At 41.9% G+C, this 15,488-nt stretch overlaps 1 protein-coding gene across 4 annotated transcripts in view; it reads left to right on the top strand.

Annotated features, from left to right (window-relative positions):
- The window catches only part of LOC124008333 (sodium- and chloride-dependent GABA transporter 2-like), a 42,915-nt gene that overhangs the window by 17,061 nt on the left and 10,366 nt on the right, over positions 1–15,488 (top strand). For 2 of the 4 annotated variants that reach the window (XM_046319500.1, XM_046319501.1), the window contains exons 6-8: positions 1,380–1,467; positions 1,819–1,951; positions 8,620–8,754. In XM_046319500.1, coding sequence (XP_046175456.1) covers positions 1,380–1,467; positions 1,819–1,951; positions 8,620–8,754 — 356 coding nt within the window. The remainder of the gene's footprint in view (positions 1–1,379; positions 1,468–1,818; positions 1,952–8,619; positions 8,755–15,488) is intronic. The other 2 variants (XM_046319499.1, XM_046319498.1) reach the window with 1 other exon arrangement.

Here is a 15,488-nt window from a genome sequence, read left to right on the forward strand (position 1 = left end):
TTTTTTTTGGAAGAGAAGGAGGTATGGGATGATTATGAGTCGGCTAAGGTGAGTTTAGTTGAGCCTCTAGTGACTCTCCATCCCGCATGCGGGAGCGTAATCATCGCCTGACACTAATTAGCATGACGCAACGGACATAAATATCCCTAGAAAATATTCCTAGTCATGAAAATCACAAATGAAATATATTGAGACACAGTTTAGCCTTTTGTTAATCACCCTGTCATCTCAGATTTTCAAAATATGATTTCCAGCCAAAGCTAGGCAAGCATTTGTGTAAGTTTAACGATAGCATAGCATTTTGTCCAGCTAGCAGCAGGTAACTTGGTCACGGAAATCAGAAAAGTGTAACGGATGTGAAACGGCTATCTTAGTTGGCGGTGCGCGCTAAATAGCGTTTCAATCGGTGACGTCACTTGCTCTGAGACCTTGAAGTAGTGGTTCCCCTTGATCTGCAAGGTCCGCGGCTTTTATGGAGCGATGGGTAACGATGCTTTGTGGGTGTCAGTTGTTGATGTGTGCAGAGGGTCCCTGGTTCGCGCCCGGGTATGGGCGAGGGGACGGTCTAAAGTTATACTGTTACAAAAGCAATCAAATTAAATCGTTTACCTTTGATGAGCTTCGGATGTTTTCACTCACGAAACTCCCAGTTAGATAGCAAATGTTACTTTTTTACCCAAAAAAATATTTTTGTAGGCGAAATAGCTCCGTTTGTTCTTCACGTTTGGCTGAGAAATCGCCCGGAAATTGTCACGAAAACAGCGAAAAAATATTCCAAATTAGCTCCATAATATCGACAGAAACATGGCAAACGTTGTTTATAATCAATCCTCAGGGTGTTTTTCAAATATCCATTTGATAATATATCCATCGGGACAATTCGTTTTTCAGTAGGACCGATTGGAGTAATGGCTACCTCTGTATTTTACGCGAGAATCTATGGCAGCATCAGGTGACCACTTGCGCAATGTAGCCGCTTACGGGTATTCTACAACATAAATGCATAAAACTACGTCACAGTGCTGTAGACACCTTCCGGAATATGGAGAAAGAGTAATCTGGTTGATGGCCCATTCACTGCTCAGTAGGGACTCATTGGAACGCAACGCTTTCAAAACATGGGGCACTTCCGGATTGGAATTTTCTCTGGCTTTTGCCTTCAACATCAGTTCTGTTATACTCACAGACAATATGTTTACAGTTTTGGAAACGTTAGACTGTTTTCTATCCTGAGCTGTCAATTATATGCATATTCTAGCATTTCGTCCTGACAAAATATCCCGTTTACTACGGGAACATTTTTTTTTCTAAAATGAAAATACTGCCCCCTAGTCACATCATTAAGGTGATCGTGTGTTGAAGTTCTGTCTGTCTTGTAGATACCTGTGTGTTGTTTGACTGTCAGAACCTAACCTCTGGGACCGGTCTACCAGAGAACGCTACCTCGCCTGTCATCGAGTTCTGGGAGTGAGTCTCGCCCACGTTCCTTACAACACGACTGCATTTTGTTTCCTTTGAAATAAAGTAAAGGGGCATTATATGCAGCTTTTTGGCTGGCATTTTAAAATGTGAGGTATTAACAATGTCGTGTCCGTGAATTGCCAAAGTCCGTATTAGGGGAAATAGAGAAGACTGGAGATATTGTAGACGAGGTAGGGCCACATTTCCAACAGGGGTTTGGGTTTAAGGGGGTTCAGTTTTACCAAGAGTAGAGTGATCATAATCTACCTTTTGGAATTACAGTGGCTTTAAACAGGTTCATGTTTAGCCTTGTATCTATTTGGGGGTATTATTAATTGTGTGTGTGTGTCCGTCTAGGCGGGAGGTCCTGCAGCTGTCCAGTGGACCAGATGAGCTGGGGCCAGTCAGCTGGAGGCTGGCTCTGTGTCTGCTGCTAGTCTGGGTCGTCTGCTACTTCTGTGTGTGGAAGGGGGTCAAATCCACTGGCAAGGTGAGCACAAATACACATACATACAGTGGGGTCTGAAATTATTGACACCCTTGACAGAGATTAGCAAAAAAAATGATTTATAGAATAAATAATTAAAATACTGATCTATATTGTATTACATTTTTGGGGGGGAAATTATAATATTTTATATTGACTTAATTGCTGAGAGGAAAACTATTTTGTTTACCAAGTAATATTTTCTCTGCAAAAAGGTAGCAAAACCTTTCAATACCTCACCTGGCGAGGATACCACCACTGTGGCTTTTTCTCAAATGTTTATGAGATTGGAGAATACATTGGGAGGGATCTGAGACTATTCCTTCATACAGAATCTTTCCAGACACTTGATGTCTGTTGACAACTCCATTGTGTCCTCCTCCCAGAGCGCTAAGAACCTTGGTGTGATCCTGGACAACACCCTGTCGTTTCAACTTCAAGACGGTGGCACGTTCCTGTAGGTTCATGCTCTAAACATCCGCAGAGTGACCCTTCAATCCAGGCACTTGTCATCTCCCGTCTGGATTATTGCAACTCGCTGTTGGCTGGGCTCCCTGCCTGTGCCATTAAACCCCTACAACTCATCCAGAACGCCGCAGCCCGTCTAGTGTTCAACCTTCCCAAGTTCTCTCACGTCACCCCGCTCCTCCGCTCTCTCCACTGGCTTCCAGTTGAAGCTCGCATCCGCTACAAGACCATGGTGCTTGCCTACGGAGCTGTGAGGGGAACGGCACCTCAGTACCTCCAGGCTCTGATCAGGCCCTACACCCAAATAAGGGCACTGCGTTCATCCATTGCTCGTCTCCCTACCACTGAGGAAGATCCCGCTGAGTCAAAACTGTTTGCTCTGGCTCCCCAATGGTGGAATACGACGCCAGGACAGCGGAGTCAATCACCACCTTCGGAGACACCTGAAACCCCACCTCTTTAAGGAATACTTAGGATAGGATAAAGTAATCCTTCTCACCCCCCTCCCCCCTTAAAATATTTAGATGCACTATTGTAAAGTGGCTGTTCCACTGGATGTCATAAGGTGAATGCACCAATTTGTAAGTCGCTCTGGATAAGAGCGTCTGCTAAATGACTTAAATGTAAATGTAAATGTAATGTCCTTTGTGTGCTCTTATTGACTGCCGTCTTCCATTGAAACCATAGGTGTTCAATAGTGTTCAAGTCCGGAAACCATTGCAAAATGTTAATTTTGTGGTCAATGAATCATTTCTTCGTGGATTGATGTGTGCTTATATACAGTGCCTTGCGAAAGTATTCGGCCCCCTTGAACTTTGCGACCTTTTGCCACATTTCAGGCTTCAAACATAAAGATATAAAACTGTATTTTTTTTGTGAAGAATCAACAACAAGTGGGACACAATCATAAAGTGGAACGACATTTATTGGATATTTCAAACTTTTTTAACAAGGCAAAAACTGAAAAATTGGGCGTGCAAAATTATTCAGCCCCTTTACTTTCAGTGCAGCAAACTCTCTCCAGAAGTTCAGTGAGGATCTCTGAATGATCCAATGTTGACCTAAATGACTAATGATGATAAATACAATCCACCTGTGTGTAATCAAGTCTCCGTATAAATGCACCTGCACTGTGATAGTCTTAGAGGTCCGTTAAAAGTGCAGAGAGCATCATGAAGAACAAGGAACACACCAGGCAGGTCCGAGATACTGTTGTGAAGAAGTTTAAAGCCGGATTTTGATACAAAAAGATTTCCCAAGCTTTAAACATCCCAAGGAACACTGCGCAAGCGATAATATTGTGTTTTATTATGTATTTGAGATTCTTCAAAGTAGCCACCCTTTGCCTTGATGACAGTGTTGCACACTCTTAGCATTCTCTCAACCAGCTTCACCTGGAATGCTTTTCCAACAGTCTTGAAGGAGTTCCCACATATGCTGAGCATTTGTTGGCTGCTTTTCCTTCACTCTGCAGTCCAACTCATTCCTAAACATCTCAATTGGTTTGAGGTTGGGTGATTGTATGTATGTATGTATGTATGTATGTATGTATGTATGTATGTATGTATGTATGTATGTATGTATGTATGTATGTATGTATGTATGTATGTACACATACATGTGGGAGGCGTATATGGTGTGGGAGGCGTACGTACGTATATATATATATATATATACATACATGTGGGAGGCGTATATGGTGTGGGAGGCGTACGCCTCCCACACCATATACGCCTCCCACACCATATACGCCTCCCACATGTATGTGTGTATATATATATATATATGCCTCCCACACCAACCCTCAAACACACCCCTGAGCAATTACAGACTCAGATACCGCATAGAAAGGCTTGACCAAACTGATTTTCAGCAACCACCTCAAGAAAACACTCACCAATGAGCTTGACCAAAAGCCATCACACACAACACACATTCTGGCTAAATTGTATGGTTTTCATCCACTCCTTCTAATCAGGGACTGATTCAGACCTGGAACACCAGGTGAGTGCAATTAACTACCAGGTAGAAAACAAAATTAGAAGTGTTTCAGCCCTCCAGAACCGAAATTGAACAACCCTGCTATCGACCAACAGTAATCATACCTCCTTTGCTATGGGAGTACTGTACATGAAGGATTCCACTTAAACCTTCATGGCCAATGGATTGGAGATGGACAGTATAGATCTGGTTGATATAGAAGGTATCATAAATGTACAGTTGAACAGATGTGATTGATATAGAACAGTGGTTCCCAAACTTTTTATAGTCTCGTACCCCTTCAAACATTCAACCTCCAGTTGCGTACCCCCTCTAGCACCAGGGTCAGCGCACTCTCAAATGTTGTGTTTTGTCATCATTTGAAGCCTGCCACACACCCATTACACAATACATTCATTAAACATAAGAATGAGTGAGTTTTTGTCACATCTCGGTTAGTGGGAAGTGACAAAGCGCTCTTATAGTATCAGAGCACAAATAATAATAATCAATCACTTTTGTTTACATATAAAACCTTTGTTCATAAAAAAACTGAATAACTCACCACAGGTTAATGAGAAGGGCGTGCTTGAAAGGATGCACATAACTCTACAATGCTGGGTTGTATTGGATAGAGTCTCAGTCTTAAATCATTTTTCACATACAGTCTGTGCCTGTATTTAGTTTTCATGCTAGTGAGTGCTGAGAATCCACTCTCACATAGGGCATCAGTCTCTTAACCACGTGATTTGCCAAGGCAAAAAACTCTGAGCGCCGCCCTATCCAGAAACCTGGCAGTGGCTTTTGATTAAATTGCATTTTCACAGAACTGCTTGTTGCAATTTTGTGTTCCGATATCGGTAAGTGGACTGGAGGCAGGGCATGAAAGGAATAAGGAATCCCGTTGTTTGTGTCCTCAGTTTCAGGAAAGTACCTGCGTAATTGCACACCCATCTCACTCCGGTGCTTCGCTATATGACATTTGACATTGTCCGTAAGCTTGAGTTCATTTGCATGCAAAAATCATACAATGATGGAAAGACCTGTGTGTTGTTTCTGTTTAATGCAGACAGAAAAGAGGTCCAACTTCTTAATCATAGCCTCAATTTTGAATATAGTTGCAGAGAGACCCTGTAACCCTAGATTCAGATCATTCAGGTGAGAAAAAATATCACCCAGATAGGCCAGTCATGTGAGAAACTCGTCATCATGCAAGAGGTCAGACAAGTGAAATTTAGGGTCAGTAAAGAGAACTTTAAGCTCATCTCACAATTCAAAATAACGTGTCAATACTTTGCCCCTTGATAACCAGCGCACTTCTTATGTTGTAAAAGCGTTTACATGGTCGCTGCTCATATCATTGCATAATGCAGAAAATACACGAGAGTTCAGGGGCCTGGCTTGAACAAAGTTAGTCATTTTCACTGTAGTGTCCAAAACGTCTTTCAAGCTGTCAGGCATTCCCTTGTCAGCAAGAGCCTCTCGGTGGATGCTGCAGTGTACCCAAGTGGCGTCGGGAGCAACTGCTTGCATGCTCATTACCACTCTACTATGTCTCCCTGTCATGGCTTTTGCACCATCAGTACAGATACCAAATGTCTTGACCACTGAAGTCCATTTGATGTCACAAACTGTCCAGTACTTAGAAATATCCTCTGTTGTCCTGGTTTCCAGTGGTTTGCACAAGAGGATGTCTTCCTTAATTGACCCCCCCATAAACGTAACGGACATATACCAGAAGCTGTGCCAGGCCCGTCACGTCTGACTCATTCAGCTGTAGTGCATATAATTCACTGGCTTGTAAAGCAAATTGCAAAGCAATAATAGTTTCAAAACATCTCCTACCATGTTACTGATGCATTTTGAAAAAGGTGTTGTTTGATTAAATCATTGTCTGTATATTTTTTGGGGGCCTTTTCCCCCAGCATTGTCCCAGCCATATGCGCAGCAGTAAGAATAATGAAGTTCTCCGCAACAGGGCTTGCCTGTCCAAGCCACTCGGGTAGATCACCTTACAAGATAATAATAATAATAATATATGCCATTTAGCAGATGCTTTTATCCAAAGCGACTTACAGTCATGTGTGCATACATTCTACGTATGGGTGGTCCCGGGAATCGAACCCACTACCCTGGCGTTGGTATCTGTTGCTTTTATACATGTCTTACTACTTGAAAGTCATCTTTATTCTCGCTCAAAAAACTCCAGTGGCTTATTTTTTTTAATTGTCATGTTTAATTTCTAAACGTCTTCGCAAGAGTGAACGTTTCCCTTGAGAGGGTTAATGTGATTGGATGTTAATTATTTGACTAGGTTACCTGTATTTGACATTGTGTTGTTATTTCACTGAACACTAGATGGTTTAATTTTATATTTGGCAGTGCAACGAGGCTACTCAGGCGAGAAAAAATCCTCACACAAAATGCCCCGTTGGAAGAAATGTGCTGTTTGAAAATGTGAATCACATTTTTATTTGGCGTACCCCCGACGGCATTGCGCGTGCCCCTGGGGGTACCCCAGTTTGGGAATACCTGGGTATACCCCAGTTTGGGAATGCCTGATATAGAATATGAACTTGGCAAAAAAATAAACGTCATCTCACTGTCAACTGCATTTATTTTCAGCAACTTTACATGTTATGTTCATACAAATATTAAAACAAGATTCAACAACTGAGATACAAACTGAACAAGTTCCACAGACATGTGACAATCAGAAATGGAATAATGTGTCCCTGAACAAAGGGGGGTCAAAAATAAAAGTAACAGTCAGTATCTGGTGTGGCCACCAGCTGCATTAAGTACTGCAGTGCATCTCCTCATGGACTGCACCAGATTTGCCAGTTCTTACTGTGAGATGTTACCCCACTCTTCCACCAAGGCACCTGCAAGTTCCCAGACATTTCTGTGGGGAATGGCCCTTGCCCTCACCCTCCGATCCAACAGGTCCCAGGTGTGCTCAATGGGATTGAGATCCGGGCTCTTCACTGGCCATGGCAGAACACTGACATTCCTGTCTCGCAGAGAGCGAGCAGTATGGCTGGTGACATTGTCATGTCTGGATGAACCTGCAGGAAGGGTACCACATGAGGGAGGAGGATGTCTTCCCTGTAACGCACAGCGTTGAGATTTCCTGCAATGACAACAAGCTCAGTCCGATGATGCTGTGACACACTGCCCCAGACCATGACGGACCCTCCACCTCCAAATCTATCCCGCTCCAGAGTACAGACCTCGGTGTAACCTTCATTCCTTCAACGTTGAACGCAAATCCTGCCATCACACCTGAGAGTAAACCGCCTCTCATCAGTAAAGAGCACTTTTTGCCAGTCCTGTCTGGTCCAGCGACGGTGGGTTTGTGCCCACCGGCAATGTTGTTGCCGGTGATGTCTGGTGAGGACCTGCCTTACAACAGGCCTACGAGCCCTCAGTCCAGCCTCTCTCAGCCTATTGCGGACAGTCTGAGGACTGATGGCGGAATTGTGCGTTCATGGTGTATCTCGGGCAGTTGTTGTTGCCACCCTGTACCTGTCCCGCAGGTGTGATGTTCGGATGTACCGATCCTGTTGATACACGTGGTCTGCCGCTGCGAGGATGATCAGCTGTCCGTCCTGTCTCCCTGTAGCGCTGTCTTCGGTGTCTCACAGTACAGACAATACAATTTATTGCCCTGGGACCACATCTGCAGTCCTCATACCTCCTTGCAGCATGCCTAAGGCACATTCACACAGATGAGCAGGGACCCTGGGCATCTTTCTTTTGGTGTTTTTCAGAGTCAGTAGAAAGACCTCCTTTTTACTTTCCTAAGTTTTAATAACTGTGACCTTAATTGCGTACCGTCTGTAAGCTGTTAGTGTCTACACCACCGTTCCACAGGTGCATGTTCATTAATTGTTTATGGTTCATTGAACAAGCATGGGGAAACAATATTTAAACCCTTTACAATGAAAATCTTTGAAGTTATTTGGATTTTTACGAACTATCTTTGAAAGACAGGGTCCTGAAAAGGGGACATGTATTTTTTTTAGCTTAGTTTAGAAGGTATTATAGCATTTTCTAATGGAATTTAAATGTACAGTATAGATGTGGTTGACATAAGGTATCATAGATGTACAGTTACATATATGTGATTGATATAGAATCTAGATTCTAGAACTTATCACGCCATTTTCGGTTGGATTTCAGATGTTATTGATCTAGAAGCTATCCTACTGTTGTTCCAGGTGGTCTACCTTACCACCACGTTCCCCTACTTGATGCTGGCCATCCTGCTGGTACGTGGCATCACCCTGCCTGGAGCTGCCCAGGGGATCATCTACTATCTCAATCCCAACATCACCCGCCTGGCAGACCCACAGGTACCTGCGACCCACCCTCATACCCGCCCACTACCCACACCCATACCCGCCAATATACTGGGTCTTTTTTTGATTAGGCACAAAACTGAACAAAACTGACTGAAACAGGGAGAGACTACCAGAACTTGTCCCATAAGAAAAGTTTACATTGTGAAACATTTTAGAACGTTTTTCAATGTGTGCCCTAATAAACATGACCCTGGTAATTTCTGAGAGGATACTGATTGGACTGGCTGCTTTTTAGCCGGTGCCATTTAAGATTAGGGAGGACAATTTAGTTCTTCTTTGAGCATGGCCTTATTTCTATTACAGCATATTGGATGACTGATATTCCATTTACTCAACTCAATGTAACATAGGTTTAGGCTACTACATGAGACTTAAATTTGCGCTATACCCATCATGAGGTTGCTACAACCTAGCCTACAAGTGAAAGTTTATAACGTAGGTGCACAGGTTGAGAGTAATCAAGGTGACAGACAGTGACACATTCAATACCATCTTGCACCCTCTTGCCTGCATCAAGCTGATCTTGTGTGTAATCATTTGTCCAAACGGTTGCAAAACCTTCCGCTTTGCAACTGAAACAAATTCAGCTCGGTTCATCCCTGTTTCATTGCGTTTGCTTCCATTTAGGAAACATTTTGCAACAGAATCTGCGGAATAAGTATACCCCTGATCACCCGCGCAGTTCACTTTCTTAGCAGCCATATACAGCATCATCACTTTCCTCATTGTTTAAATCCTTCTCGCATCTATGCGCTCTCCTCTCACTTTTTCCCTTTGCTAGTGGACTTCAGTGCACAACACAACAGCTGTCTGTGACCAAGTGAAAAAACCTCTCCAACCTTCATACCATAACCATTAACCACTACACTGCCTACATCGTTGTCACCATATTATCTAATGTCATAGTCAACATAGCTACTAGAACTGACTCATTAGTAAACCCACAATCTAATCCATATGTACAATCACACAGTACAGTGTACAGCAAGCTGTTTAGCAGTTACGCTGGCCAGCTCCGTTGGCAATAAATGAGTATGACTAAAAGCTTACTTTCACTTGGAAGAGTTGCCGTGTTGGATAGCCTTAGCCAGCTAGCTAACATAAATTGCATTCGTCTCACTGTTTGATTCACGTTGTTGAGTATGCTAAATTAGCTGCATTAGCTAGCTAAGTAAGTGAAAGGTAAACTAAAGAGAAAACAATACAACAAGATATAGCTAGTTCTCCCTCTGCTGCGTCTCCTTTTAAATTTTGGGAATAAAGTGTTTTTTCAAAACTGTACAACTATTGTCGTTCTCTCTTTGAGTCAACTACTCACCACACACTATGTACAGCAGTGCTAGCTATCTGTAGTTTATGCTTTCGGTACTAGATTCATTCTCTGATCCATTGAGTGGATGGACAACATGTCAGTTCATGCTGCAAGAGCTCTGATAAGTTGAAGGACGTCCTCATAATTAGGGCTGTGGCGGTCACGAAATTTCGTCAGCCCGTGAATGTCAGGAAACTAATTGTCGGTCTCATGGTTATTGACCGTTAATTAACATCAACACATTTAGCATCTCCTGACTTCCCCTACAAGCCACTGATGCAGACCTTTGGAACATCTACATTTTAATAACTCTACTAGATCCATGTAAAATAGCCTAAACCTTCACAATAAATCCATTATTTATTTTTAGACAGGTCTAAAGAAACATGATATGAAGAAAACGTTGTCTATTTCAGAAGAAAATAATAGCACACTTGTCCATATGTTAGGTCCTGATTTTTATAAATGTATTTAACTACGCAAGTCAAATAAGAACAAATTCTTATTTACAATGTTGTCCAAGGAACAGTGGGTTAACTGCCTTGTTCAGGGGTAGAACAACAGATGTTTACCTTGTCAGCTCGGGGGATACGATCTAGCAACCTTTCGGTTACCGGCCCAACACTCTACCCACTAGGCTACCTCCCCCTGATCGGGCTATGCCATATGGCTGTGGGCTACACTAGTTCATTTAGCAGACAAGATTTGGTTAGAATTTCATGCCATTATTTTATGGTATGAAGAATACAATTGAACACAGCTGAATAAAATAGAAAGGATATTTTCTCCAAATGATTTGAGGGAGTGCACACATGCGGCTATTCTGTGTTGTGCGGTTAGCAAAGAAACAGGTACTCCTATAGGCTTAATTTAAGTTATCAATGTAACTTTAGTTGTTCTACAAACACTGGGCTCTATGTTTTGGATTTTTAATACATTGTAAGGCTACATGAAGCGTCTCTAATGATGATTTGAAATAAGTAGCTTGAAGGCATGAGCTCTGCTTTGTTTTTTTTTGCGTAGGCTGTACACACTTCATCTGTCTCTCATTTTCAATTTGACAAGCACTTGATAATGTCTCGAATTTCCCGGCGGCAATTTTCCTATGAAAAAGGTTCAGAACTTTTGTGAAACAGCACAGTTGAAAAATATATGGCAAGTGGAAAACTGGATTGTGTTAAGAGGTAGATGGGAGGGGTTGAGGGTAGCTGAAGGATGGGAGTAAACCAAATTACCATTGTAAAATGCATTGTGTCCGTAAAATTCATATAGTATGTATAAGCTGGAAGTAGAATCCTAAGTGTTGTTGTCCATTATTTTACTCTAATTAGGGGAGGGGTGTAAGGGTTAGGGGAATATAATAAAGGAACGATATATATATATACACAGTACCAGTCAAGAGTTTGAGTAGGTGTCCATTCAACAGTTTTCTTCATTTGTATTATATTCTACATTGTAGAATAATAGGGAAGAAATACACTACCATTCAAAAGTTTGGGGTCACTTAGAAATGTCCTTGTCTTCCATGAAAACATACATGAAATTTAGTTGCAAAATGAATAGGGAATATAGTCATTGACAAGGTTATAAATGTTGATTATTTTTATTTATTTATTTATTTATTTTTTCATTGAAATGGTAATTGTGTCCTTCAAACTTTGCCTTTGTCAAATAATCCTCCATTTGCAGCAATTACAGCCTTGCAGACCTTAGGTGTTCTAGTTGTCAATTTGTTGAGGTAATCTGAAGAGATTTCACCCCATGCTTCCTGAAGCACCTCCCACAAGTTGGATTGGCTTGATGGGCACTTATGTACCATACGGTCAAACTGCTCCCACAACAGATCCTGTGACTGTGCTGTCCATTTCATTATAGACAGAATACCAGCTACCTGCTTCTTTCCTAAATAGTTCTTGCATAGTTTGGATCTGTGCTTTGGGTCATTGTCTTGTTGTAGGAGGAAATTGGATCCAATTAAGTGCATTGCGTTGCAAAATGAAGTGATTAGCCTTACTTCTTCAAGATCCCTTTTACCCTGTACAAATCTCCCACTTTACCACCACCAAAGCAGATGGCGTCAATCACTCCTCCTGCATCTTTTCATTTTCTTTTCTGCGTCTCACAAATGTTCTTGTGATCCGAGCACCTCAAACTTAGACTTGTCTGTCCATAACACTTTTTTTTCCAATCTTTCTCTGTCCAGTGTCTGTGTTCTTTTGCCCATGTTAATATTTAAATTGTATTAGCCAGCCATGTAGCTTTTTCTTTGCAACTCTGCCTAGAAGGGCAGCATCCCGGAGTCGCCTCTTCACTGTTGACGTTGAGACGGGTAGTTTGTGGGTACAATTTAATGAAGCTGCCAGTTGAAGACTTGTGGGGCATCTGTTTATCAAGCTAGAAACTCTATTGTACTTGTCCTCTTGCTCAGGGCCTCCCACTCCTCTTTCTATTCTGGTTAGTGCCAGTTTGCGATGTTCTGTGAGGGGAGTAGTACACAGCGTTGTACGAGATCTAAAGTTTCTTGGCAATTTCTCGCATGGAATAGCATTCATTTTTCACAACAAGAATAGACTGACGAGTTTCACAAGAAAGGTCTTTGTTTCTGGCCATTTTGAGCCTGTACCGTAATTTCTGGACTATTAAGCGCACCTGAATATAAACCGCACCAACTGAATTATTAAAAAATATGTATTTTGTACATAAATAAGCCGCACATGTCTATAAGCCGCAGGTGCCTACCGGTACATTGAAACAAATGAACTTTACACAGCCTTTAAACGAAACACGGCTTGTAACAAAAATAAATGGGCTTTAACGAAACACGGATTGTAACAAAAATTAAAACAGTAGCCTACCAAGAAAGTCATTGGTCACTAACTTCCTCCTGCGCACTGAAACCACTGAAGTTATCTCCTTCGGTGTCGGAGTAGAATAGCCTCAGAATTGCTTCATCCGATGTTGGTTCGTTTTCATTGTCGCTCTCGTCACTTTCATCCGGAGGCAAATACCCCGCTGAGCTCATGCTGCCCCTTCAACACGCAGCAGTCCAGCCTTTCGAAACCCGTTGATGATAGTGGATTTTTTGACAATGCTCCACGCTGTCAGGACCCACTGGCAGACTTGACCATAAGATGCTCTTCGCCTGCGGCCCGTTTTATTGAGGAATTTCTCCCCACTTGTCATCCAAGCCTCCCACTGAACAAGGAGTGCCACCTTAAATGCACGGTTTACACTGATGTCGAGTGGCTGCAAATACTTTGGGCCATCTGCTTTTCTTCCCTCTGAAAGCTTTTGTTGTCTTTCTGCACTGAGTCAGTTCCTCACGCTGCTGTTTCCAACGTCTTATCATCGACTCATTAAGGCCAAGCTCCCATGCAGCTGCTCTATTTCCTTTTCCAACAGCCAGATTTATCTCCTTCAACTTGAAAGCTGCATCATATGCATTTCTCCGTGTCTTTGCCATGATGAGGGTGACAAAATTACTACCGTAATCAGAATGATGGGAAGTTTGAGCGCGCTCAATTTACGTCACATTATGTGACGTGCTCACTTTTTGCGGCATGAATCTTGTGAAAGCGGGAAAAATTCATAACTTAGCCGCGTCATTGTATAAACCGCAAGGTTCAAAGTGTGGGAATAAAGTAGCGGCTTATAGTCTGGAAATTACGGTAATCGAACCCACAAATGCTGATGCTCCAGATACTCAACTAGTCTAAAGAAGGCCAGTTTTATTGCTTCTTTAGTCAGGACAACCGTTTTCAGCTGTGCTAAGATAATTGCAAAAGGGTTTTCTAATGATCAATTAGACCTTTAAAATTATAAACTTGGATTAGCTAACACAACGTGCCATAGGGACACAGGAGTGATGGTTGCTGAAAATGGGCTTCTGTACGCCAATGTAGGTATTCCATAAAAATCTGCCGTTTCCAGCTACAATAGTCATTTACAACATGAATAATGTCTACACTGTATTTCTGATCAATTTGATGTTATTTTAATGGACAAAATAATGAGCTTTTTTTTCAAAAACAAGGACATTTCTAAGTGACCCCTGTCATGCCTTGGTCATTGTATCTTGTGTTTTTGTTATATGTTTGGGTAGGCCAGGGTGTGACATGGGTTTATATGTTGTATTTCGTATTAGGGCTTGTATTAATTGGGAGTGTGTATTATTAGGGGTGTGTCTAGTTAGGCTTGGCTGCCTGAGGCGATTCCTAATTGGAGTCAGCTGATTCTAGTTGTCTCGGATTGGGAAACGTATTTAGGTAGCCTGAGTGCGCATTGTATTTCGTGGGTGATTGTACCTGTCTTAGTGTTAGTCACCAGATAGGCTGTATTAGTTTCATTCGTTTGTTGTTTTCTTCTTCGTTATTTCATGTACTGTATTAGCTTCATTAAAAGTCATGAGTAACCTACACGCTGCATTTCGGTCTGACTTTCTACAAACAACAGACGAAGATCATTACAACCCCAAACTTTTCAATGGTAGTGCATGCGTTTCCTTTTTTTCCAGTCCCAGCTCTGCTCAGAGAAAAACATGTAGGAGGGGGAAAAAAGATGTTCATTTTTGTTTAACACTTCTTTGATTAATACATGATTCCATATATGTTATTTCATAGTTTTGATGTCTTTCCTATTTTTCTACAATGAAGAACATAGTAAAAATAAAAACTATTGAATGAGTAGGTGTCTAAACTTTTGACTAGTACTATACAGTTGAAGTTGGAAGTGTACATACACCTTAGCCAAATACATTAAAACTCAGTTTTTCACAATTCCTGAGATGTTTATCCCAGTAAAAATTCCCTGTCTTAGGTCAGTTAGGATCACCACTTTATTTTAAGAATGTGACATGTCAGAATAATAGTAGAGGGAATTATTTATTTCAGCTTTTATTTCTTTCATCACATTCCCAGTGTGTCAGAAGTTTACATACACTAAATTAGTATTTGGTAGCATTGCCTTTAAATTCTTTAACTTGGATCAAACATTTTGGGTAGCCTTCCACAAGCTTCCCACAATAAGTTGGGTGAATTTTGGCCCATTCCTCCTGACAGAGCTGGTGTAACTGAATAAGGTTTGTAGGCCTCCTAGCTGGCACATGCTTTTTCTGTTCTGCCCACAAATATTTGATAGGCTTGAGGTCAGGGCTTTGATGGCCACTCCAATACCTTGACTTTGTTGTCCTTACGCCACTTTGCCAGAATTTTGGAAGTTTGCTTGGGGTCATTGTCCAATTGGAAGACCCATTTGCGACCAAGCTTTAACTTCCTGACCGATGTCTTGAGATGTTGATGTTGCCACCGCTGTACTTCACGGTTGGGATGGTATTCTTCGGCTTGCAAGCCTCCCCATTTTTCCTCCAAACATAACGATTGTCATTATGGGCAAGCAGTTCTATTTTTGTTTCATC

This window comes from Oncorhynchus gorbuscha, linkage group LG21, assembly GCF_021184085.1.
Source record: "Oncorhynchus gorbuscha isolate QuinsamMale2020 ecotype Even-year linkage group LG21, OgorEven_v1.0, whole genome shotgun sequence".
In the NCBI taxonomy this organism is placed as follows: Eukaryota; Metazoa; Chordata; class Actinopteri; order Salmoniformes; family Salmonidae; genus Oncorhynchus; species Oncorhynchus gorbuscha.